This window comes from Pangasianodon hypophthalmus, chromosome 26, assembly GCF_027358585.1.
Source record: "Pangasianodon hypophthalmus isolate fPanHyp1 chromosome 26, fPanHyp1.pri, whole genome shotgun sequence".
Lineage (NCBI taxonomy): Eukaryota > Metazoa > Chordata > Actinopteri > Siluriformes > Pangasiidae > Pangasianodon > Pangasianodon hypophthalmus.
This window is the reverse complement of record NC_069735.1, coordinates 17,615,403-17,639,615: the sequence shown is the minus strand read 5'-3', so window position 1 is coordinate 17,639,615 and position 24,213 is coordinate 17,615,403. Positions and strand designations below refer to the sequence as shown.

The 24,213-nt window shown below is 38.9% G+C and overlaps 2 protein-coding genes across 2 annotated transcripts; both read right to left on the bottom strand.

Annotated features, from left to right (window-relative positions):
* Positions 1 to 9,177: 9,177 nt before the first annotated feature.
* LOC128317546 (B-cell receptor CD22-like) lies at positions 9,178 to 12,852 on the bottom strand. The gene is made up of 4 exons (XM_053229901.1): positions 12,798 to 12,852; positions 11,779 to 12,123; positions 9,702 to 9,950; positions 9,178 to 9,557 (listed from the first exon to the last, which is right to left on the bottom strand). The coding sequence occupies exons 1-4, from the start codon at positions 12,850 to 12,852 to the stop codon at positions 9,232 to 9,234; spliced, it is 975 nt and encodes a 324-aa protein (XP_053085876.1). The 3' UTR covers positions 9,178 to 9,231.
* A 5,182-nt stretch (positions 12,853 to 18,034) lies between these two features.
* On the bottom strand, positions 18,035 to 24,213 carry LOC128317545 (B-cell receptor CD22-like). Its single transcript, XM_053229900.1, has 6 exons — positions 24,159 to 24,213; positions 23,142 to 23,486; positions 20,981 to 21,229; positions 20,574 to 20,836; positions 18,176 to 18,393; positions 18,035 to 18,083 (listed from the first exon to the last, which is right to left on the bottom strand). Exons 1-6 carry the CDS (start codon positions 24,211 to 24,213, stop codon positions 18,035 to 18,037), a joined length of 1,179 nt encoding a protein of 392 aa, XP_053085875.1.

The following is a 24,213-nucleotide window of genomic DNA, read 5'->3' as shown; positions in this document are numbered from 1 at the left end:
GGATCACCGGCAGCTCAGGAGTGTAGCTCGGCAGAAGGAGAAGGAAAGTGGTTAGGTACACTCACAGTCACCGTGTGGAGATAAAACTCAACATCCACGAGTCCCCCAGATCTACTCCTTTGATAAAAACACTAGTCGCTAAATGCTAGGTTAAATAAATAAGTCTTCAACCTCGACTTAAACACTGAGACCGTGTCTGCTTCACGTACATTAACTGGGAGACTATTCCATAATTTTGGGGCTTGGTAAGAGAAAGCTCTGCCCCCTGCCGTGGTTTTGGCAACGCGTGGTACTGATAGACAGCCTGCATCCTTAGAGCGAAGTAGGCGCGGCGGAACGTAAGGTACTAACATATCGCTTAAATACTGCGGAGCGAGACCGTTTAATGCTTTATAGGTTAGGAGTAATATTTTAAAATCGATGCGGAATCTTACTGGGAGCCAGTGTAATGTAGATAAGACTGGCGTGATATGCTCATACTTCCTAGTCCTAGTCAGGACCCTCGCTGCTGCGTTCTGAACTATCTGAAGCTTATTTATGCATCTAGATGAGCATCCAGATAGTAAAGCATTACAGTAATCTAATCTGGACGTGATAAATGCATGGACTAGTTTTTCAGCATCACTTAGCGAAAGTATATTTCTAATCTTAGCAATATTTCTGAGGTGGAAAAATGCTAACCTGCTTACATTATCTACATGCGCCTCAAATGAGAGATTAGAGTCTATAATCACACCGAGATCTTTTACTGTTAGACTACTTGAAACAGAGAGACCATCTAAAGTAACAGTGTGATCTCTAAACTTACTTCTAGCGGCTTGTGGTCCCAGTACCAGAACCTCTGTTTTTTCTGGGTTTAGCAGGAGAAAGTTGCTTAGCATCCAGTCTCTTATGTCTATCGCACATGCCTCAACTTTCTTTAACTGGCTATTCTCATCTGGCCTAGCTGAGACGTATAACTGTGTGTCATCAGCATAACAATGGAAGCTAATATTATGTTTATGGATTATGTTACCTAAAGGGAGCATGTATAACGTGAAAAGCAGTGGGCCTAAGACTGAACCCTGCGGAACGCCATATTCTACTCGATAACGAGCTGAGTGGTCACCGTTTAAATCTACAAACTGATAGCGATCGGTTAAATAAGATCTAAACCAGTCGAGGGCTGAGCCCTTAATTCCTACGACCTTTTCCAGTCTGTGAAGAAGGATATTATGGTCGATAGTGTCGAACGCTGCGCTAAGGTCGAGTAAAATTAATAGACTAATGCAACCCCGATCAGAGGCTAATAGCAAGTCATTGACTACTTTGACTAATGCTGTCTCTGTGCTGTGGTGGGGCCTGAAACCTGACTGATAAAGTTCATAGATATTATTACTTTGTAGATATGAAATTAGCTGCTGCGCTACTACTTTCTCTAGTATTTTAGATAGAAAGGGAAGGTTTGAAATCGGCCTATAGTTAGTTAAGTTGTTAGGGTCAAGGTCTGGTTTCTTCACTAGTGGTTTAATAACAGCTAATTTAAGTGATTTTGGAACGTACCCATTGCTCAGTGAGGAGTTAATTATTTTAAGCAGGGGTTCAGTTACGGTTCCAACTATTTGCTTAAGAAGACGTGTTGGTACCGGATCTAATAGACAGGTTGACCTCAAGATGACCTCAGTGTACACATCACTACTGACTCTGTCCTCTGCACACTAGTTATTATAATAAACAATTATGAGCTACACATAGATAAAAATTAGAATCGCTGAAGATGAACAACTGACAACCTGTGGTTTGGTTTAAGGAAGTGAAGATGCCCTACTTTTACATTGGGTTAATCAAGTGAAACAAGAAATCCCCCCTTTCTCAAAACATATTAACATAGGGAATAAGTCAGATGATTCAGGGCCATATTTAATTATATTTATATTTATATATTTATAATTATATTTAATTGGCCACAGCAGACACCCATGCTCTGTTTGGACAGATGAAGAAATAAAAGTTTTATCTGGCAACATGAAATGTCACTGCAACCCAAATTAACACTTAAGTCAGTGTAACCCAGAAAACTTTCTGCTTGTCTCTGAAGTACATATGTATATGTGTGTGTGTGTGTGTGTGTATATATATATATATATAATGTATGTATTTGTATATATTATTTGTCTGAGCTTAGCCTCATCTCCATTTCTGAAGAAGAGACTAATTCAACAGAAAAGGAAACAAAATGGTGTTTGGATGTTGGATGTAGTTAAGGAGGCAAAGTAAGAAAATATAGTCCAATATATTTTAGATAATAAATGCACTCATAAGACTAATATCTACATTTCCTGAACATGGAAAGTCTCAGTGTAGTTTTTTAAAGCAGTTAAGTTTGTGTTGCTGACTTTCAGAAGCATTTAATGGTCACCTCTCAGTGCTGTGAGATATAGATATAGAATATTGACTTTATGACAAATAATGGCTGAGATAATTGTGGTAGTGTCAGTATTTTTGTAACACATTTAATCTCTGATTGGAGGCAGAAGATTAAATGTTAAAATATTTGTATTAATATGTAAAATTGCAAAAGGTTAACTCGTTAGATTTTTATATTTTTTTTCTCATTTTCAGTGGCAAATAATTATATTTTATGATAAATAAAATGAACTTTTTTTTATATATATTTTGCAGTTTGTCATAAAACTGTTTATATTTTGATACTTATCTTGTACCCTAATATTTCTACAAGTATCATGATATTTTTTAGATATTTTGGACCTACTTCCTCATGCTGTGAGTCCTGTTACAGGAGTAATCTTGTCTTGTCTCATATAATGTTTTTGTCTTATATAGCATTTTCCTGCTTTAAGACACTCACCTCTGCTTTGTTAATTATCTGTTGAGTTCAATCAGGTGAGTTGGGAAAAGCGAAAACAAAGACATTTACAGGAATTTATAGGAGGCATCGGGATGGAGGAGGAGGACCTGGTCTCCAGGCTGGAACTCTCGGGGTTGTGCGGGACGATTGGCGGTCCTCCTCTGTTCTTGCTGGGAAGCCTCCATGTGCTCCCAGACAATGGGAATCACCCGGTCGATCTGTTCTTGCATCTCCTGAACGTAAACGTGGAGGGAGCACTAGGGGTAGGGTTGCTTTTCCCATGCCTCCCGGGCCACGTCCAGCAGTCCTCGAGGTCGCCGTGTGAAGAGGAGCTCAAAGGGGGTTAACGCCTGGGGGGTCTCTCGGACACCTTTAATCTAACTACAACAAAAGATAGAAAATAAATCTTCAGCATCCAGGACGCTCTAACTACCTATTCTAATTAGCCAAACCAAAAGTACAGAGGGTGGTGCTCGCTCCTAACCTAGTGTGTCTGTTACCAAAAACGGACCTCCTGCGTGACGTACTTACCTGTCCCCAACACTAACAGAGTCACAACCACGGGAACGAACAAATTAACCATACAAACAAGTGACTAAAACAAAGCTGGGAAACATGGAACAATTGACATACAAGGACAAACACAGTAAGGCAGCGTAACTCAACACAGAACAAAACAGAGGTACAATAAGGTTTTAGTTTTACACGACCAGGACGACAACGACTTCTCATGAATGAATGGCAGCGGGTTTGAAATAGGCGAGGTCAGAGGTTGATTGGATGTCACGGCCGTTGACATCAACGGGGTTAATTGAGACAGACAGGAACGTTATCTAATGAGGCAACCACTGCAGAAAGAGAGAAAGAGAGGGCGGGCGAGAGAAAAGGGGGAGGGAACAAAACACAAAAAACATACCCCAGAAAGTAACATGTTTCAACAGCTCATTTGTCTGGGGGTGGTCCACAGACGTCCTCAGGTGCTTCATCTGCAACAGCCAACACAGATCCGCCATTAGTTTTGATATAAAGGGCACACCTTGGTCGGTGAGGATGTCCTTTGGGATTCGAACCTGGCTGAATAGGAGCAGGAGGTCACGGACGATGTCCCGGGAGGTGGCCTTCCGAAGTGGAACTGCCTCAGGGTATCGAGTGGCATAGTCCACGATGACCAGTATGTATTCGTGGCCCCAGGCAGACTTTGGCATTGGCCCCACGAGGACCATGCCTATCCTCTCGAAGGGGACGCCGATAATGGGGAGAGGGATGAGGGGCACGGGAGCAAGCTTGTAGGGGGTGGTCCTTTGACACTGGGGGCACTGCTGGCAGAACACGTGGACCTCAGCTTCCATCCTAGGCCAGAGAAAGTGATCCTTCAGTTTGAGTCTGAGGTCTGAGTGGGCCAGGTGCATGAGGGCTTCGGTTCTGCCGAGGGGGACCACAAGCAGCTCGCAGGGCTGGCCTTGCCACTCTGTCTTGTAGTACAGGAGGCCCCCATGAACCAGGGAGTGGGCAGCTGGGAGTCGCTGCTCGGGATTCTGAAGGACCTCCTCGATGACTTGCACCTGGCCCCAACAGTTCTTCAGTCTGGCGTAGTACATCTGCTCCCAGCCGAAATTCCCCTTCCGGGTGACCTGGGAAAACACAGAAGCGAGAGGGTTAGTAGGGATGGAGGTATCACCTGCTGAGGTTGCCTCGGAGTCTCCTTCGCTCTGGGCCAAACAGGCCCACCGGACTCGTGGCCACGTTGCTCTGGTTCTCTGCCTCCTTGGTGATCTCGGGGCCTTGGCAGTGGAGAATCCCGGCCAGTCTCATCCCAGGACCCAGGGCACGGGGAATTCTGGGATGAGGCCTATGAGGACCGGTAGTTCCCTGGTTTCAGGTCTCATGCTGACTCGGGCCGCTGGTACCTCGTGGATGTCCCCGTGCACACGGGTGACTGTCAGGGAGCCATTGGCCTTGGGGTTGGACAGGAGGGAATGCAGGGCCAGGGTGATGGTGCTCTCTGAGTCTAGTTGGGCCTGCTGTTGACCTCGACAGGGATAGTAGGGAGGCTGGGAGGGGTGACTGTGGAGGGTGCATCTAGCGAGCCAGGGCTTGTTAGCATGTCGGGGGTGGCCGGTCCAGTGTGGTGGGTATGGACTCGTCCCTGCTGGTATCCCCTTGGGAGTGCTGTTCAAGGCATCTCATCAGCGAAGGCTGGAAGGCTCCAGGAGCTCTTGCGTGGTGACCTGAAGGTTTTTGGCCAACTCCTGGGTCACTGCCTGCTGCTGTAGATGGGTCTGCAGGAACTGTTGGTATATGGGGTCCATCTTGATGTTGGGGTCTGTGTTCATGCCCGCATACTTCACCACTGTGACAGCACGGGACCACAGAAAGGCAGAACACACGAGGCAGGAGTGAGGGGAACATGCTCTTTATTTTAGAAGGGGGTGCAGCAGCAAGTGGGGGTGAAAGTGAAAGTTGCTGGTGAAGTGGGATGAGGGCGTGGTCATCCCAGAGATCACACTCTTTTACTTCCCTCTCTTGGAACTGTCTTTAGTGTCTCAGCAACTGAATTAAATTGTTTTAGAGCCTATCTCTCAGAATGTAGGCAGTTTGTCTCTCTGGGTGGATGCAGGTCAGAAATGGGTTCAGTTCGCTGTGATGTCCCTCAGGGTTCAATCTTGGGCCCCTTACTTTTTAGCATTTATCTTTTTCCTCTTGTTCAACTCTTAAGATCTCTCAGTCTTGATTATCATTTTTATGCAGACGACACATTGATTTGCATTCATTCTAAACCTGGTGATAACGTGGCAGTCACTTTTCTTTCACATTGTATTTCTGAGATAAAAATACGCATGGCTCAAAACTTAACAGTAATAAGACTGAAGTAATGCTCACTGGCTCTCGTCACCAACTTCGTAAAGCTGCTGCTTTAAATTTAACAATGGATGGCTCTGCTTTAGAGTTTCAAACAAAATTCATAAACCTAGGAGTTATATTTGATGCAAGTCTGTCTTTTGATCCATATGTGCGGAATGCTTTTAAAACATCCTTCTTTTGTCTCAGAAATATTGCAAGATTGTGGCCTGTTATCTTTTTCTGTGGCTGAAAAGTTGATCAACACTTTTGTCATCTCTCACAGTGATTATTGCTGTGTGTTCCTTGCTGAGGTCTCTAAGTCTACAATAAATAAACTGCTTTACGTGTAAAAATTCTGCAGCTAGAATCCTAACTAGGTCCAGGACAAGTGATCATATCACTCCTGTTTTGGAATCCTTGCACTGGCTCCCTGTCAGGTTTCGTGTAGATTTTAAAATTCTTATGCTTACTCACAAGGCTTTGCATGGTTTGGGTGGTTTTGCATAGTTTTAACCCATTACACCCCAAAATGTGGTCTTTTAACTGCCCCTCAGACTTGTTGGTGTACTATGGGTGATAGCGCCTTCTCTTCTTATGCTCCAAAACTGTGGAACTTACTACCATCTGATCTTAGAGAAGCCCAATCTTTTAGTATATTTAAATCTTCTTTTGAAACTTTTCTTTAAGATTATTTTTACTTGATTACTTTGTTTTTTGTTATTTAATTATTATTATTACTATTATTATTATTAATAATACTTGTTTATTTTATTATTAACTGTTTTTTGATACATGTTTATATACTCTTATGTAAAGCGCCTTGAGAGGCCTTTTAAAGGCACTATATAAAATAAAGTTTTATTATTATTATTATTATTATGTAAAGTATCAGATTACCGACTGGATAAGATCAGCGCTATAAATCTGGACACCATGTGTAACTGCACTCACAGTCTAAGGAATGTGAATATCAAACATCTTTTTATGTGCAAGTTTATTTAAGTGTGTTAGAGCCTCTGTAACATGGAGTTTTACTTGAGTATGATATTTCAGAACTGTTTCCACCTAAAAACTCCACAGCAGCCTGCAGCAGGATGCAGAAGAATAATAGATGCACTTCATCCTTTTGACCACCAGGTGTCACTATCACACACTGCAATGAAAAACTTTGGGTAATGAATCGATATAGTAAGAAGGAAAGCTTCATTCTGCCATCACTAGTTAGTACACTTTTCAAAAGTCAAATTTGAAACATTTTCAGCACTTTAACGTCAATATTCAGAGTTTTTCCCTGCTATAATGCAGATCAACACTTTAAGTTTAATATAAAATAGGTTTAATTTATGTTAAATACACTTCAGGATTATCCTTACTCCAGAAGTGTGTGTGTGTGAGAGAGAGAGAGAGAGAGAGAGAGAGAGAGAGAGAGAGAGAGAGAGAGAGAAGTGTAAATAATTAATTTTTAAGACTGAATAGTTCTGTGAGGTTTCTGTGAAAGTTTTGCCTTTATCAATAACAACTGACATGTGATTACAGAAATCACTCACACAGACCCAAAGTATAACTTTTATAATTGATACAACACCAAATTTATGTCTATCTGCTCCAAATCTCAATAGTGACATGAGCACTTCACATACAAAGTGATATAATATGTTTATTTGGAGTGAGACAAATTTAAACAACAATGTATATAACTAGCTTTGGCTAGTTGAAGTGTCTGTGGTGCGATATATACAAGCACTTTATCCTGGTCAGAGTCACAGTGAATCAGGAGTCTATTCCAGAAACACTGGGTGCCAATCAGGACCTATGACTATTACAGCACGCGCACACACACGCACACACTGTTTAATTTCTTACTAAATACACATTCTCTGCTGAATATTTACATTCTGGACATCAGTTGAGCTTCAATGCCTTTAATCGCTTCAAATATTCACAATAAAGAAATAATCACTAATAAGTGAAAACTCAACAGCTGACTGGAACAGTCCTAACCTGCTGGCAGTAGAAAAAAGTACTTCACACACTGCTATAAAATGATTAAAGCTGCTTTAAATGTCTGTAAGTTGCTGATGTTGCTGGTGTAAAGGAGCGATTCAGTTTCTCCACTTCAGTGAGGAGCTCTCTCTATTCATCATCTGTTTCAGGACTCAATTTATTCATCATGTTTTTCAAAGTCTGAAAGAAAAAACATACAGTAACATCAGAAACGTGTGTTACAGCAGAACATTACTAACATTTATTTACACCAGTCATCATCACACACTCTCTGATTTACTTTTATTAATATTACTGATTAAGAAATAAATATAAATTTACTGTTGTAGCTCTCACATCTTCAAATTACAATAAGTAATATGATCACATTACTCTAATCTAATGGTGATTTTGGGTCTAAAAGCTAAAACTCACTGCTGCAGTCTAGTAGTCAGAGGATGTGGGTGTGTCAGCAGGAGGACGGGGATGAAAAGTCTGTGAAAAAAGAACGAGGCCATGCCTTGTTGACTTTGAATAATCAGGTGTGTAACTCCATAGTAAAATCAAAAAGAGAAAAAACAACTTGCGCTGCATAAATCTGAATTTAATAGAACATAGATTTACAACAATAAAATACATAATCGTTTGCTTAGACCATCATCATCAAACATACTACAAGTGACTGTAAACACTTTTTCAGTAACCACTTACTGCAAGTGTGTGATACACATCATCAGCTGTCCGGCCTGCGAGATCGAGAGCTGCGTACGTGTCGTCTTTAGCACTCGGCCCAGCGGTCTGCAGAGAGGAGGGGAGGAGAACGTGAGCAGGTTCGGCTGAAGATCTTTACAGTAAGAGTTTATGAACAAAGAAATCACCTGATAGATATTTCTCTAATAACTCACCTGATAGTCACCATCATTTTCCTTTTTCTTCTTTCTCCTGCATCTGCTCACACAAAGTCGAATATTTATTCAATTCAATGGAATTCAGTTTATTTCTAGAGCACATTTAAAACAGCCGAATCTGATCAAAGTGCTGTACAGCTGAGAGGAATCGAGATAAAAAAGGCACCTCAACATTACAGCACAAGACAGTGTAATATAAAACAAAACACACTAAAAGATAATAAAATATACAAAGTATAAATCTCCTTATTAAAATGACTAATTAGACACATGACTTAAAAAAACAAGGGTTAGATACAGTCATACGCCAAAGAGAAAAGATGGGTCTTAAGGCAAGATTTAAATTCTTCAGTAGTAGAAGCAGATCAGGTAGTGTATACGACAGTCTAGAGGCAGCTACTGAGGACGCACAGTCACCCTTGTATTTTAATCATGAACAAATTTATCCATAAGAAACATCTTAAGAGGAATTAGTGATGAATTTATCAGCATTAATATTCTCACCTCAGCCAGAAGAGTGCAGAGAGAAGAGCTGCAAGCCCAAAAAGTCCAACTCCAACAGCCACATACACAATCAAAGAACCATGAAGGAAACCTACCCACACACACACACACACACACACAAACAGGAAGAGCAGAAATGAAAAGATTTTATAAAAAGAAAATCCATAGTGTATGATGTATAACAGAGCAGAGATCAAACATGGACGTATAATCATCGCTCTCACCGTTTAAAGTGACGGACACTGCAGCTGATCTCTCAGAGCCGTGTTTATTCTGAGCCTCGCAGTAGTACTGTCCACTCTGTAGAGCTCTGTAACTCTGTCCAGATCCTACAGGTGATGATTCTTTCTCCTTAAACCAGGTGTAGATCTCCACAGGTGGGTTAGCATCACTGCTGCAGGTCAGAGTCACTGAACTGCCCTCCACTATCTCACCAGAGGAGCTGATGGACACTGAGACGTTCTTTGGAGGATCTAGACAGTTCCATGATAAGAGTGAGGAAATCAGTTCATGATCATAATCAGTGATTTTCTTGATTCCTTTACTTTCATTAAATATCATGTGCTGCATCATCTATTGAATTACACAATATATAAGAAAAGATAAATAAAGCTCACATCTGACGCTGAGGTTTTCAGCAGGAGAGGGGAGATGTTCATATCCTCTTACAGCACAGCTATAACTGCCTGCATCCTCACTGCTGACCCGCTGCAGGTGGACTTCATTGCTCTTGGTGGTCTTTGTGGTTAAACCATGTCTGGTTTTGTACCAGATGAATGTGGGATCAGTCAGACTGCAGGTGGTTTTACAGGTCAGAACGGCTGATTGTCCCTCTGTCACTGCTGCAGGAGCGATCACCTGAAGATCTTAAACAATGAGAGAAACATTAAATCAGGAAAGCTGTCCTGAAGCAAGGAAAGCGTCTAATTTAAAACTCTGCTCTCTCATAGTCTTTTTCAATTTAATGGTACTCATTTCAGTATTATTTTCAGTGTTTATAACCTTCTTAACTCTGGAGGCTAGTCACTTTTTGTCAAATTAATGATCAGATCAATCAGAGAAAACACTTTGTACTTTGACAAAAAATATTGACCTAAGCAGTATGAATGTTTCAGAGACTCTCATTAATCAGGTATAAAACTCTCAAACCTTTTTCAGTATGAACATAATAATGACATTCATAAGTTTCAATAATCTGGTACAAAACTCTGACACTTCTGTGTGTAAAGAGAGATTATCACCTGAGTGACATACAGTGGCCCTAAAAATACTTGAACACTGAAGCCACACAAACATATGAATTTCACTACATTAGAAATCAACATTTCAAACCAAATGGCATTTATTTTAAAGAAGGATACCACAAGCACACTTTTTAAGCAAAACATTTCCCACAAAAACAGTTATTTTTAAAAATATAAAATAATAAATATACTGTTCAAAATTAGACAAAAAATTATTTGGACACTTAATATGATGAATTTGTACAGTTAATATGATGAACTACACCACGTGTTACTCTGCTAGGAGCGTCTGTATGAAATTAAATGTAATTAGCTACATACATCCACTATAAATTAGCTTGGGAGCAGTTAAAGTTCAAAGATGAAGGACTTCTTGAGTGAAAACAGACGACATACAGACAGACCCTGAAAGCCCACTATCAGCCTGAACAGGATAATTGTGAGTAAAATCAAGAAAAACAGATGAGAAACAGCAGCAAGGATTGCTTCAGACATCAATGATACAGATACAATGTGCACAAACTATTCAAAACAGGCTCAACGAGCATGGCTACAGAGGGAGAGTAGTGCAGCGGAAACCATTCATCAGCCTCAAGAATAAGAAAGCAAGGGTGAAATGTGCAAAAGAACATGCACAAAAAGAAAGCAGTTTCTGGCCATCTATCTTATTTTCAGATGAATCCTAATGGAACTTGGATGGATCTGATGTTGGAGTGTTTGTGTGGAGAAAGTCAGGATAAGAACTCCAAACACAGCACTAAGGGTATTATAAAGCACAGAGGAGGCTGGGGCTGTTTTTCCTACAGTGGTGTTGCTGAGCTTGGGTTCATTGATGGCATCATGAACTCAGAAGTGGACTGAGGTATTCTGGATGGAAACTTGCAGAAATCAGCAAAGAAATTATTCATGAGACAGAAATGGATTTTTCAGCAGGATAATGATCCAAAGCACCAGCGGCTTTTTCAAAGAACACTTCCCAGAACACTGACCTAAACTTTATAAAGCATCCATGGTTGCAGTGGAGAAGAAATTAACAGATTGTCAATGTCAGTGGATGAACTGAAAGATTTGTTGGTTGAAACTTAAAGAAAATTCCACCAAAATTTACAGAAACAGGCTGATTTCAGGCCCAGGCATTGTCAAGAAGTTCAGCAAAACAAAAGATGACAAACTAAACACTGGAACTGTGATCTTTAATGAAGGAACTATTGAGTGTCTACATACTTTTCCTCTAAATATTATTTTAATACTTTTAGTGTAATATAGTTTTGGGAAGTGTTTTGCTTTAAAATTAATGATATTAGGTTAGACAGGTTGTTTTCTAATGCAATGAAGATTATAATTGTGAAATTAATTTTAAAAAAAAAGGTTGTTAAATTGTAAGTGTGGCTTAAGTGTCAAAATGCTTTTTAGGACCACTGCATGTAGAAAATGAAATGATTTTATTTACCTGTAACAGTGAGTGTAACACCGGGTACACCCATCCATCGTTCTTTTTGATCATTTGTTATGATTCTCAAGCAGTACATGTGTTCATCTGTTTTCTTCACATCACTCAGTCTGAGGGAGAAGTGATTCTGTTCATCTCCTAAATACTCCACTCTGCCTGAGTAACCTGATTCATTACGCAGATCAGTCGGCTCTATACCTGGAACTGGGTTTATTAACCAAAACCTGTTCATCACTGTAAGACGTGTTGGGTGTGTGTAAGTGCCGTTCATAAACACTGTAGATCCTCTTATAGCACAGAGATTTAGTTGGCTGTATTTCACACTCCATTTATTCCCAAGAGCTCCTGAAACATGATACATGAAAGAGGTGTTTAGAGGTCATTATCCTGAGCCCCATAAAACACTGAGTTAGCTTACAGCTTCACTTCTGTCCTCTGGAACTCTGGGTTGGAGAAATAAAACCAGTTCTTTACCACTGGAAGAAAACCGTGTGCAGGATTTGGACATAGCAGTGTGTTTTAAATTGAGAACTCGTAATGTGGAATTAACATTTAACAGCATCCACTACTATTCAGTCGTCACTTACGTCTGTTTTTCTTTAAATCCAGCGTCACTGATAGACAAATTGTAACAAGAATATTTCACCTGGACTTCAGGTTTTTGGGCAGGAGATGATGTTATTGTTTATTCCATTTTATATCTTACTAAGAGTTGAGTTAAGCACACACACATCCGTATTCAGACCTCAGATTTAACTGCAGACTAAAACACCATTCACACGTTATGTGAGAGTTATGCACGGGGGCGGGGTTTTTAAAAAACAGAGGCGTGTCTTAGTTAAACGGGATTCTGACCACGAACTTAATCCCATTTTTCTCACGTAATATCAGCTCAAGGGAGGAGCAGTGTTATATTTATAATGTTACAATTATAACAAGTATCAAAATATACTGGTGGTTAAAGTTGTATTTATTGTCTCTGGGGTGTGTAGTTGTGATGATGTTAATGTGTGACTCACCTGAGATCATGAACAGAAAGATCAGATAAAGTGGAGAAGCCATTTTGAGGGACATCATTGCTGGAGAGCTTCTATAGAAAAAAAAAAAGGAAAACCTATAAAATTTGCTTATAAAAAGTCACAACAACAACATACAATCTACTGAGCTGTTAATCCACGTTTTCTTTGGAGAAATAATTAAGTAATGACATACAATTATCACAGCATCCATCAGAAGTCTTTCAATAGCTGAGGGATTATTTATTTTAATACCACAGTGCAGTTGAATTCTGGTTTCTGATTGGTCAGAAGGTGTTGATTAATTCTCTATAATTAATGAACATCTTGTACAGCGAACGCTTCACATAAATGGATTAAACAAATGACTATAATCATTGATATGGTGAAGTTTTCTGTAAGGAGAAATTTATTCAGTGGAAGGAGTCTCCAGTGTCAGAGCTTTGTAATAGTAAGAGGTAAAGCTGTAACTTTAAGTTTTCTGACATCATCAGGACAGAGAAGTTTACATTACACAGAACATTAAATATAACATTAAACAGGAAAAAGTATGATGTTTATGACAAATATTCACAAGCCACAAAAGAAAACCTGTACATGAATTGACTGTTACCAAATCTACTCAGAGAAGCTCACACATGCTTAAAACATTGCTTACTTGTCATGCACTAATCTGCATAGTCTTAGAATTGTCATTATTTGCATATCAGAATCTGAGAATTGAAGGAGAAATGTTTTGGAAAGATGTCTAAAATAGAATAGTACACAAAAATCACATATATTTTACAAACCAGGATGCTTTAAAACAAAAAGTTGCAGTGCTAACAGTTAAGATAAAGAATCGGGTAAAAAGAGAATAATTATGTAGATTTATTTCTTGTGCATGAAGCTAAGTAAATATTTCAAGTTTAAATAGTGCATGCACTCGTGGGACAAACAGCAGTGATGATTGATTCGTGGTCTCGCTGGTTCATAAGTTTCAATATTGTCACCAATAAACTCAATTAAACAGCAGAAGATTTCATCAGAAACTAAGAATGGAAAGAGCAGGTATATAGAAGACAAACTGAACATGAAACTCTAGCTGTATGAAATACATTTGATAAATGAATAGAGCTACATGTATTGGCCCCGATGGCCTTCCACACTACATCACCACAGTACCACCTACAGCCACAGCTACATAATCAGCCTTTCTCCTCTCTGCTCCTGGAGTACTCCTGCTCTACTAATGTCAGTGTTTTCCCTTTTCCCAACACACCTGATTCAACTCATCAGATAATTAACAAAGCAGACGTGAGTGTGTTAAAGCAGGAAAATGCTATATAAGATAACATTACTCCTGTAGCAGGACTCAGAAACATGACAATAGGTGTGGGTCACATGACCAAAATATCAAATCACACTTCATACCATACATGAAGACATTTTCAGGGTACACAATATGTATCACTGTATAAACACTTGCTAAGGAACTGTCAGCAAAATAGTAAAAGAAAAAACAAAAAAACAATGAAACTGCTACTACACTTACTACGGCCTGTCAGTCAGTCTGTGCGTTACCATGGCAACATGCAGCCTTGGCTTCTTTGGGAACTATTTCTATCGAAGGAGCAAAAATAACCAAAATATTTGCCCATATTGTGTCTGACATGTCATTTACTTGATATTAATTTTTATTAATAGAACTGTCACACTTGCAATCGTGCTGTTTATCTGTGGCCTCGTGCCTACGGCCACATCACAGCCACGCCCATATTCAGTTTAACAGTTTAACACATTCTTGCTCATGTCTTATTGCTTAATTGACTTTAAAAGTAATTATTTATCATTAAAGGTAAGGAAACAAAAAATATTAGTAAAAAATTGCAACATTTTGCCATTTTAAATATTCAATACAAATATTTTAACATAGAGTTTGAAATTATTATAAAAAGAACACAAAAAGCCACAATTATCACAGACACAATTCATCATGAAATCAGTATTATATCCATAATTCCCAGCACAGATAAGCGATCGGTAAAATCGATAAAAGTTGCCAAAAGTCACGTAGTTCCCAATTGAACAGCACAAACTACAACCGTGTTGGAAAAAACAACACTGAGCCTCTCTATGTTCAGGAAATGTACATATACTGAGGAAATTTAGTAAAATATTAAACGTTAATGTTTTCTTACTGTGTCTTCTCGACCTTGATGTCCAGCAACCAAACTACGACTAAAGAAAAGCGCGAGAGAAAGAGTGTGTGGTTAAGAGCTGTTGCTGATGTGTGTGAAAACACGCCTTTTTGTTTCCTCTTTATTGCTCCCTAAATATATTTTTAAGAAACCCTAAGAGACTAGCACTGAAGCAGAGAGTTTTCGCCTCGAGTAGGATGAAGTCATTTTTGAGTAATGTGCTGCATGCTTGTGCATTTATTACCTCAGATGTTTCATACAAAAGCAAATTAATTACAATAGATTACTTTTTATTAATTAAGCCAAAAAAAAACTTTACTAGCATTTTCAAACATGTGTTACTGCATCAGCAAGACTGTCTTTGCACCAGAGTAAAAACTGTGTATGCATTGTGTACAGTACATTTTAACACATCAGTCCAATGTGTGAATGAATCAACCCATTGCCATGCCAACTGAGGAAGTGAAACAACACCCCAAACCACAAAACACACACTACACAATGTTTAAAACTGTCTGTTTTATTTTTAAAATTAGTACTTTATAGGTATTATGAGTATTTATCTAATTGTGTGGTATATTTTATCTTTCTGTCTTTCTTAGACTTTCTATACTTCCTAATGTGATACAACAAGCATTAGGTATTTTTATCATCTATATTTAAATTACGAAGTAAGCCAATACCCTTTATAAATAAACAGCTTAGCTCATTGCTTGAAAATGATCTAATGCTGATGCTAATCTTTGCTAATGCTAACTCTAGTTAAAATCTACTCTAGGGGCCTCCGTACATCCTGGGGCAGATCTCTGTGAACATGGGCAGGAATGGGGTCAGCTCAGGGAGTAAAAAAAAATCATTCAAATGTTGAACCCAGCTACTTAACCTTTAGACTCTGGACTAATGCAGCTTTAACAGGAAGTGTTGGTGTTGAATTGTCCTGTAGTGCAGTACCGCTGCTCTATGAGTCATAGTCATCAGTCATGAGTCATGAGCAGTTACTTTTCTAAACACTAATCTCACATTTCAATCCTGTCTTCAATGCCTCCCTTCATCACTCTGAAGTGTGTATCACCTACATCACAGGGTGTGAGTGTGTAGCGTGGAAAAGATTTTTAATATAATATTGAATATAATAGCAGAATACCGAAAGTAATACTGTAATACTGAATATTGCATCAGTATAAGTTTAGGATGTTGTGAAAGCAAAAAGCTCCCAATTCCTGAGAAAACAGATTTTTATTTAATAGTGCATGAATGTATTATGAAATGAAAGTTTCTGTTTGTGTAAGCAGAACTCAGAATAAATGTGTGTAAAGCAGTTCTTTCCACATGACTGAGTGAAATGAACTCAACAGCTCCTCCTTCAGGCCAAAGGAGTCACAACAGGAGATGGTCATAGAGAGAAACTCATTAACCCAGTGTTAATTATGGTTTTACAGGACTGTAAACACTGATACACACCGGCATGATGAAGTAAAAAAAAAAAGTAGATGGTCATTTATCATACACACTTCAAGTGAATGACCTCATTTAAAGACAAGCTGCATCTTAATGCACATGATACATGATAAACACTATATATTTATATATTTGACTGAATCCTGTAAGTCATATTGAGGATGTGCATTCCTTTTCATTATGCTGAGTTATAAATAAAGGAAAAAATAAACCAACAAAACAAAATAATGCTAAAGTAACAGATATATACACCAAACAAAGTAATAAACAGTAATAAAATACACTTAGGTTTAGGGGTAAATATTTAAAATATTCCAGCATACTCTATATGATAAACATAAAAAGATGAACTATAAAAACACAGTATGACCATATATTTATACATTATAAATCAACACAACAATTATCATATAGCATGTTATAGATAAGGGATTTCAGACCTGAACCTAGAGAAATGATGCATATTCCTTTGACTATCCTCCACAGACACACACACACACACACACACACACAATGCTATTAGACTTAATTAAATTCTATAAATACATTTGTCTCTTTTAATAAAGCTTGACTCCATGTTACAGCTGTTCTAACTGACAATCTCCTGCCCCCTTCCCCCAGTTCACTCTAGTAACCCTAACACTAATGCTGTGTTCGAGGCAAAGATGCAACTTGTAATTTCCCGCCTACAACCAGTAAAAAAAAAAAAAAAAACACAGAAAACACTCCTTAACATGAAATTTCAACTTGGGGTAGTCTTCTTAAGTACCAGTTCCTTCCCCTTTTACGGAGTTACAGCACATCAACACGGCCGCTCGTTCTGTGAACAGTGTAAAGTTGGTCTTCTCTACTTTTAAATGAGTTTAAAGCAGTACTGGCTTTAGATCAGTTAATATATAGACAGTATAGTTTTCAGAAGGTAATCATCAACATTACAGTAATCACTAATGTACTCTAGCTTATTGCTAAGCTACTCACTGTTGTCCGCTGTAAGTGCTGTGATGCAATTTTAGTCCAAAATGTTGCATGAATGTTTATAGGGAACAGAACCAATAGTGCGGTTAAAGTAGCTGTTTATGAGCTTCTGCTCTGACAGAACAAACAAAAGACACGCTTTCATGGAGATGTCCATGTTTTTTTTTTTTTCTCCACTTTGCGAATTGCAAATTAGCTATCGATAAATGAAAAACAAATACGTTTTTAGATTTCCAGTATGTACAGGCAGAAGTTTTATCAAAGTCTGGTGATGATGATCATAATAAGCTGAATTTAACCAGGTGCTATATTTTCATTGAGCCTAACTGGATTTTGAGTTAGGATCCGCAAGTGAGTTACATTTACATTTACATTTATCTCATGGGTCTGAGGCTTTAAATATTCAAAATGTGAACGTTAGCTAACAGTTTAGTCCAGATATTTTTTTTAGTTATCCAATGTTCTCCAGTTACACTTGGTTGCACATGATATACACATCAAGACATCAGAAGGTATCAAAAAAAAAAAATAAATAAAAAAGCTCATGTGGCATCTGGAGAGTTTCTAGAAGCTTTCCACTGACCAGGTGGGAGCTGTGGTGAGGTTGAATAAACGGGTGAATGTTGATTAATTCACTCTGCTGTAGATCACAGTGGGATCCTCAGCATTGGAAGGCCTGCAGAAAGAGAATAAATGATCAGAGTAAGATCCAGCAGAAGATCATTTCCAGCTCTGTTGGCGTGGAGGAAACAGACCGGCTCCTCTCACCTGTAGTCAGCACCAGTGCGAGTAAATCTAACACTAGCGTACTGAACCTCCTTGTCCTCAGAGCCAGAAGCTTTCACAGCAGAACTCTCAGCGCTCCCGGGGTCACCGGCACTCCGGCGTACAACTCTGGCATACAGGACTTCATCCTGATTGGCCGAAGCTGAATCAGGTACAGTGTTGATTGGATTTGTCATTGCTACACTGGCATAAAGATTATCCTGAGGTGGGAGAACATGACATCACAGAGACAGAGGAGTGAAAATGGTGAACATCTACATCACAGTGTCGTAGAATTCTGGGTTGTGATTGGTCGGAAGGTGTTGATTAATTTACTATAACAACAGCTCTGACAGTAGGGCAGCTGCGAATTACAGGTTTATAGTAACGCACTCATTCATTATACGTTATCGTTTCTATAGTAACGGCTCCTTCACAGGGGTGTGTACAGTGGATGCTCCACATAAACAGATTAAAAAATGGGTATCTAAGGGAACGACTGTTTATAGCTGCGATAACATAAATGTGAACAGGAACTGACTTGTGTCACGAATGTCCCACGATATTAAATGTAACTATAAACAGATAAAAGTATGAAGTGTGGTACTGAAATAAATAAACAAGTAGAACTGGGGATGCCTCTGTCACGTAAAGCAGGTGCAGTAAACTGAGAATGCTGGGCAAAGGCAGAACACGAAAACCGAGAACTAAACAAAGTCAAGAAACCAGGAAAACAAACACAGAACAAAGGCTTGGTATGGATCAGGCTGCAAAACACTGAAACAATACTTTGCAACTTTACAACGAAACACAAGGGTATAAATAGACAGACTAATCAAGGGCAAATCAAGAACAAGTGATAACGATGATTACACGTGAGGAACACAAACGATAACAAGACAGGAATCAAAACCCGGACGTGTGCTGTCGCTGTCCAAGCTGCATAACGTACTGACACTCAGCGCGGGGGGTAAACCTGACTGCCACGCCCATCAGCAAGTCCAGTCCTTCTTGTCACTAATTTGTGTTTCTGATATATCTATAAAATATAATTCAAACAGGATGGAAGCTATCAATGAAAACATATTTCTGACATTTCACCTTGATGTGACCTTGACCCTGATTGGATCAATTTCAAAATGTAATCTATTTATCTACTGCTTATAATGATAATGCCAAAAAAGTCCTACAAACACTCAACACTTGTTCTTTTCGCTTAGAAGAATCTCAGATGTATGCACAGAAGGACCTAGTGGTGGGGGCAAAAAAATTGTAATCCCTGGCAAATCGCTGTTGTATATCACAGTTGGGGTGGTAACAGTAACTCACCACTCCGTTGTTGGTTATTTTGCTATAATAGAAACACAGTGAAGTTTTTAAATGACAATATAAACACACTTCTCAACAATTATCTGTACATTTATTTACCTGTTTTGAACTTTGGTCTGCTGTTGAACCATTTCTTTTCTTTTTCCTGTTGAAAAAAACAACAACAAAATATTTACATTGAATGAAATATAATAAATCCATTAGTCCTGTAACAGTAAACACTAAACATACACAATATGGCCAAAAGTACGTGCACCCCGACCATCACCCCTATATGTGGTTCTTCCCCAAACTCTAACCACAAAGTTGGAAGAACACAATTGTATAGAATGTCTCTGTATGCTGTAGCATTACAATTTCTGTTCACTGGAACTAAGAGGCTCAAATCTGTTCCAGCATGACAATGCCCCTGTGCACAAAGCGAGCTCCATGAAGACATGGTGTGTTAAGGTTGCAGTGGAAGAACTCGAGTGTCCTGCACAGAGCCCTGACCTCAACCCCACTGAACACCTTTGGGATGAACTGGAACACCGACTGCACCCCAGACCTGCTCGACATTCCAACATAAGTGCCTGACCTCACTAATGCTCTTGTAGCTGAATGAACACAAATCCCCACAGCCACGCTCCAAAATCTAATGAAAAGCCTTCCTAGAAGAGTGGAGCTCATTATAACAGCAAAGGGGAATAAATCTGGAATAAGATGTTCAACAAACACATATGGGTGCGTTGGTCAGGGGTGCACATACTTTTGACCATACAGTGTACATAAAACTTGGTCAGTTAAAAACAGGAGTGTTTACTAGAAAAATATTCAAACATGCAGAGCTGTACAACAGAAAATAATGTAAAGATTCTGACTATGACCTCACTCCAATTTTTATATTAAGGTGAAAAAATTCTTGTATTTTCTTACCTTATAAACAAGAAGGTGATAATCAGACAAACACACACAAACACAACAGCCCCAACACCTGCGTACACACCTAAGCTCTGAAACCCTGTGTGGACGATGATGTGATAATGAATCAGTGTTAAATATTTATCAGTGTGATTCTGAGTTATAGATTTACATCATCGCTCTCACCGTTTAAAGTGACGGACACTGCAGCTGATCTCTCAGAGCCGTGTTTATTCTTAGCCTCGCAGTAGTACTGTCCACTCTGTAGAGGTCTGTAACTCTGTCCAGATCCTACAGGTGATGATTCTTTCTCCTTAAACCAGGTGTAGTTCTCCACAGGTGGGTTAGCATCACTGCTGCAGGTCAGAGTCACTGAACTGCCCTCCACTATCTCACCAGAGGAGCTGATGGACACTGAGACCTTCTTTGGAGGATCTGGAGAGTTCCATGATAAGAGTGAGGAAATCAGTTCATGATCATAATCAGTGATTTTCTTGATTCCTTTACTTTCATTAAATATCATGTGCTTCATCATCAATTGAGTTACACAATATATAAGAAAAGATAAATAAAGCTCACATCTGACACTGAGGGTTTGAGCAGGAGAGCGGAGATGTTCATATCCTCTTACAGCACAGCTATAACTGCCTGCATCCTCACTGCTTACCCGCTGCAGGTGGACTTCATTGCTCTTGGTGGTCTTTGTGGTTAAACCATGTCTGGTTTTGTACCAGATGAATGTGGGATCAGTCAGACTGCAGGTGGTTTTACAGGTCAGAACAGCTGATTGTCCCTCTGTCACTGCTGCAGGAGCGATCACCTGAAGATCTTAAACAATGAGAGAAACAGTAATTCAGGAAAGCTGTCCTGAAGCAAGGAAAGCATCTAATTTAAAACTCTGCTCTCTCATAGTCTTTTTCAATTTAATGGTACTCATTTCAGTATTATTTTCAGTGTTTATAATCTTCTTAACTCTGGAGGCTAGTCACTTTTTGTCAAATTAATGATCAGATCAATCAGAGAAAACACTTTGTACTTTGACAAAAAATATTGACATAAGCAGTATGAATGTTTCAGAGACTCTCATTAATCAGGTATAAAACTCTCAAACCTTTTTCAGTATGAACATAATAATGACATTCATAAGTTTCAATAATCTGGTACAAAACTCTGACACTTCTGTGTGTAAAGAGAGATTATCACCTGAGTGACATACAGTGGCCCTAAAAATACTTGAACACTGAAGCCACACAAACATATGAATTTCACTACATTAGAAATCAACATTTCAAACCAAATGGCATTTATTTTAAAGAAGGATACCACAAGCACACTTTTTAAGCAAAACATTTCCCACAAAAAAAATTATTTTTAAAAATATAAAATAATAAATATACTGTTCAAAATTAGACAAAAAATTATTTGGACGCTTAATATGATGAATTTGTACAGTTAATATGATGAACTACACCACGTGTTACTCTGCTAGGAGTGTCTGTATGAAATTAAATGTAATTAGCTACATACATCCACTATAAATTAGCTTGGGAGCGGTTAAAGTTCAAAGATGAAGGACTTGTGAGTGAAAACAGACGACATACAGACAGACCCTGAAAGCCCACTAACAGCCTGAACAGGATAATTGTGAGTAAAATCAAGAAAAACAGATGAGAAACAGCAGCAAGGATTGCTTCAGACATCAATGATACAGATACAATGTGCACAAACTATTCAAAACAGGATCAACGAGCATGGCTACAGAGGGAGAGTAGTGCAGCGGAAACCATTCATCAGCCTCAAGAATAAGAAAGCAAGGGTGAAATGTGCAAAAGAACATGCACAAAAAGAAAGCAGCTTCTGGCCATCTATCTTATTTTCAGATGAATCCTAATGGAACTTGGATGGATCTGATGTTGGAGTGTTTGTGTGGAGAAAGTCAGGATAAGAACTCCAAACACAGCACTAAGGGTATTATAAAGCACAGAGGAGGCTGGGGCTGTTTTTCCTACAGTGGTGTTGCTGAGCTTGGGTTCATTGATGGCATCATGAACTCAGAAGTGGACTGAGGTATTCTGGATGGAAACTTGCAGAAATCAGCAAAGAAATTATTCATGAGACAGAAATGGATTTTTCAGCAGGATAATGATCCAAAGCACCAGCCGCTTTTTGAAAGAACACTTCCCAGATCACTGACCTAAACTCTATAGAGCATCCATGGTTGCAGTGGAGAAGAAATTAACAGATTGTCAATGTCAGTGGATGAACTGAAAGATTTGTTGGTTGAAACTTAAGAAAACCATGTGCAGGATTTGGACATAACAGTGTGTTCTAAATTGAGAGCTTGTAAGAAAATTCCACCAAAAGTTACAGAAACAGGCTGATTTCAGTCCCAGGCATTGTCAAGAAGTTCAGCAAAACAAAAGATGACAGACTTTTAAACACTGGAACTGTGATCTTTAATGTAGGAACTATTGAGTGTCTACATACTTTTCCTCTAAATATTATTTTTATACTTTTAGCGTAATATAGTTTTGGGAAGTGTTTTGCTTGAAAAGTTTGCTTGTGGCGTCTCTCTTTACAATTAATGATATTATGTTTGACAGGTTGTTTTCTAATGCAATGAAGATTATAATTGTGAAATTAATTTAAAAAAAAAAGGTTGTCAAATTGTAAGTGTGGCTTAAGTGTCAAAATACTTTTTAGGACCACTGTATGTAGAAAATGAAATGATTTTATTTACCTGTAACAGTGAGTGTAACTCCGGGTTCACCCACCCATCGTTCTTTTTGATCATTTGTTATGACTCTGATGCAGTACATCTGTTCATCTGTTTTGTTCACGTCACTCAGTCTGAGGGAGAAGTGATTCTGTTCATCTCCTAAATACTCCACTCTGCCTGAGTAACCTGATTCATTACGCAGATCAGTCGGCTCTATACCTGGAACTGGGTTTATTAACCAAAACCTGTTCTCCACTGTAAGACCTGTTGGGTGTGTGTAAGTGCCGTTCATAAACACTGTAGATCCTCTTATAGCACAGAGATTTAGTTGGCTGTATTTCACACTCCATTTATTCCCAAGAGCTCCTGAAACATGATACATGAAAGAGGTGATTAGAGGTCATTATCCTGAGCCCCATAAAACACTGAGTTAGCTTACAGCTTCACTTCTGTCCTCTGGAACTCCGTGTTGGAGAAATAAAACCAGTTCTTTACCACTGGAAGAAAACAATGTGCAGGATTTGGACATAGCGGTGTGTTTTAAATTGAGAACTCGTAATGTGGAATTAACATTTAACAGCATCCACTACTATTCAGTCGTCACTTACGTCTGTTTTTCTTTAAATCCAGCGTCACTGATAGACAAATTGTAACAAGAATATTTCACCTGGACTTCAGGTTTTTGGGCAGGAGATGATGTTATTGTTTATTCCATTTTATATCTTACTAAGAGTTCAGTTAAGCACACACACATCAGTATTCAGACCTCAGATTTAACTGCAGACTTAAACACTATTCACACGTTGTGTGAGAGTTATGCACGGGGGAGGAGTTTTTCAAAAACAGAGGCGTGTCTTAGTTAAACGGGATTCTGACCACGAACTTAATCCCATTTTTCTCACGTAATATCAGCTCAAGGGAGGAGCAGTGTTATATTTATAATGTTAGTTATAACAAGTATCAAAATATACTGGTGGTTAAAGTTGTATTTATTGTCTCTGGGGTGTGTAGTTGTGATGATGTTAATGTGTGACTCACCTGAGATCATGAACAGAAAGATCAAATAAAGTGGAGAAGCCATTTTGAGGGACAT

Coding starts and splice junctions, on each gene's coding strand:
- LOC128317545 (XM_053229900.1), bottom strand. CDS start 24,213: ATGTCCCTCAAAATGGCTTCTCCACTTTATTTGATCTTTCTGTTCATG. Junction 18,394..20,573: donor TAAACGGTGAGAGCGATGAT/GTAAATCTATAA, acceptor CTCCCACCTCAG/GATAATCTTTATGCCAGTGT. Junction 18,084..18,175: donor CGCACTGGTGCTGACTACAG/GTGAGAGGAGCC, acceptor CTCTTTCTGCAG/GCCTTCCAATGCTGAGGATC.
- LOC128317546 (XM_053229901.1), bottom strand. CDS start 12,852: ATGTCCCTCAAAATGGCTTCTCCACTTTATCTGATCTTTCTGTTCATG. Junction 12,124..12,797: donor CTTTCTGTTCATGATCTCAG/GTGAGTCACACA, acceptor ATCATGTTTCAG/GAGCTCTTGGGAATAAATGG. Junction 9,558..9,701: donor TGAAAACCTCAGCGTCAGAT/GTGAGCTTTATT, acceptor GGAACTGTCTAG/ATCCTCCAAAGAACGTCTCA.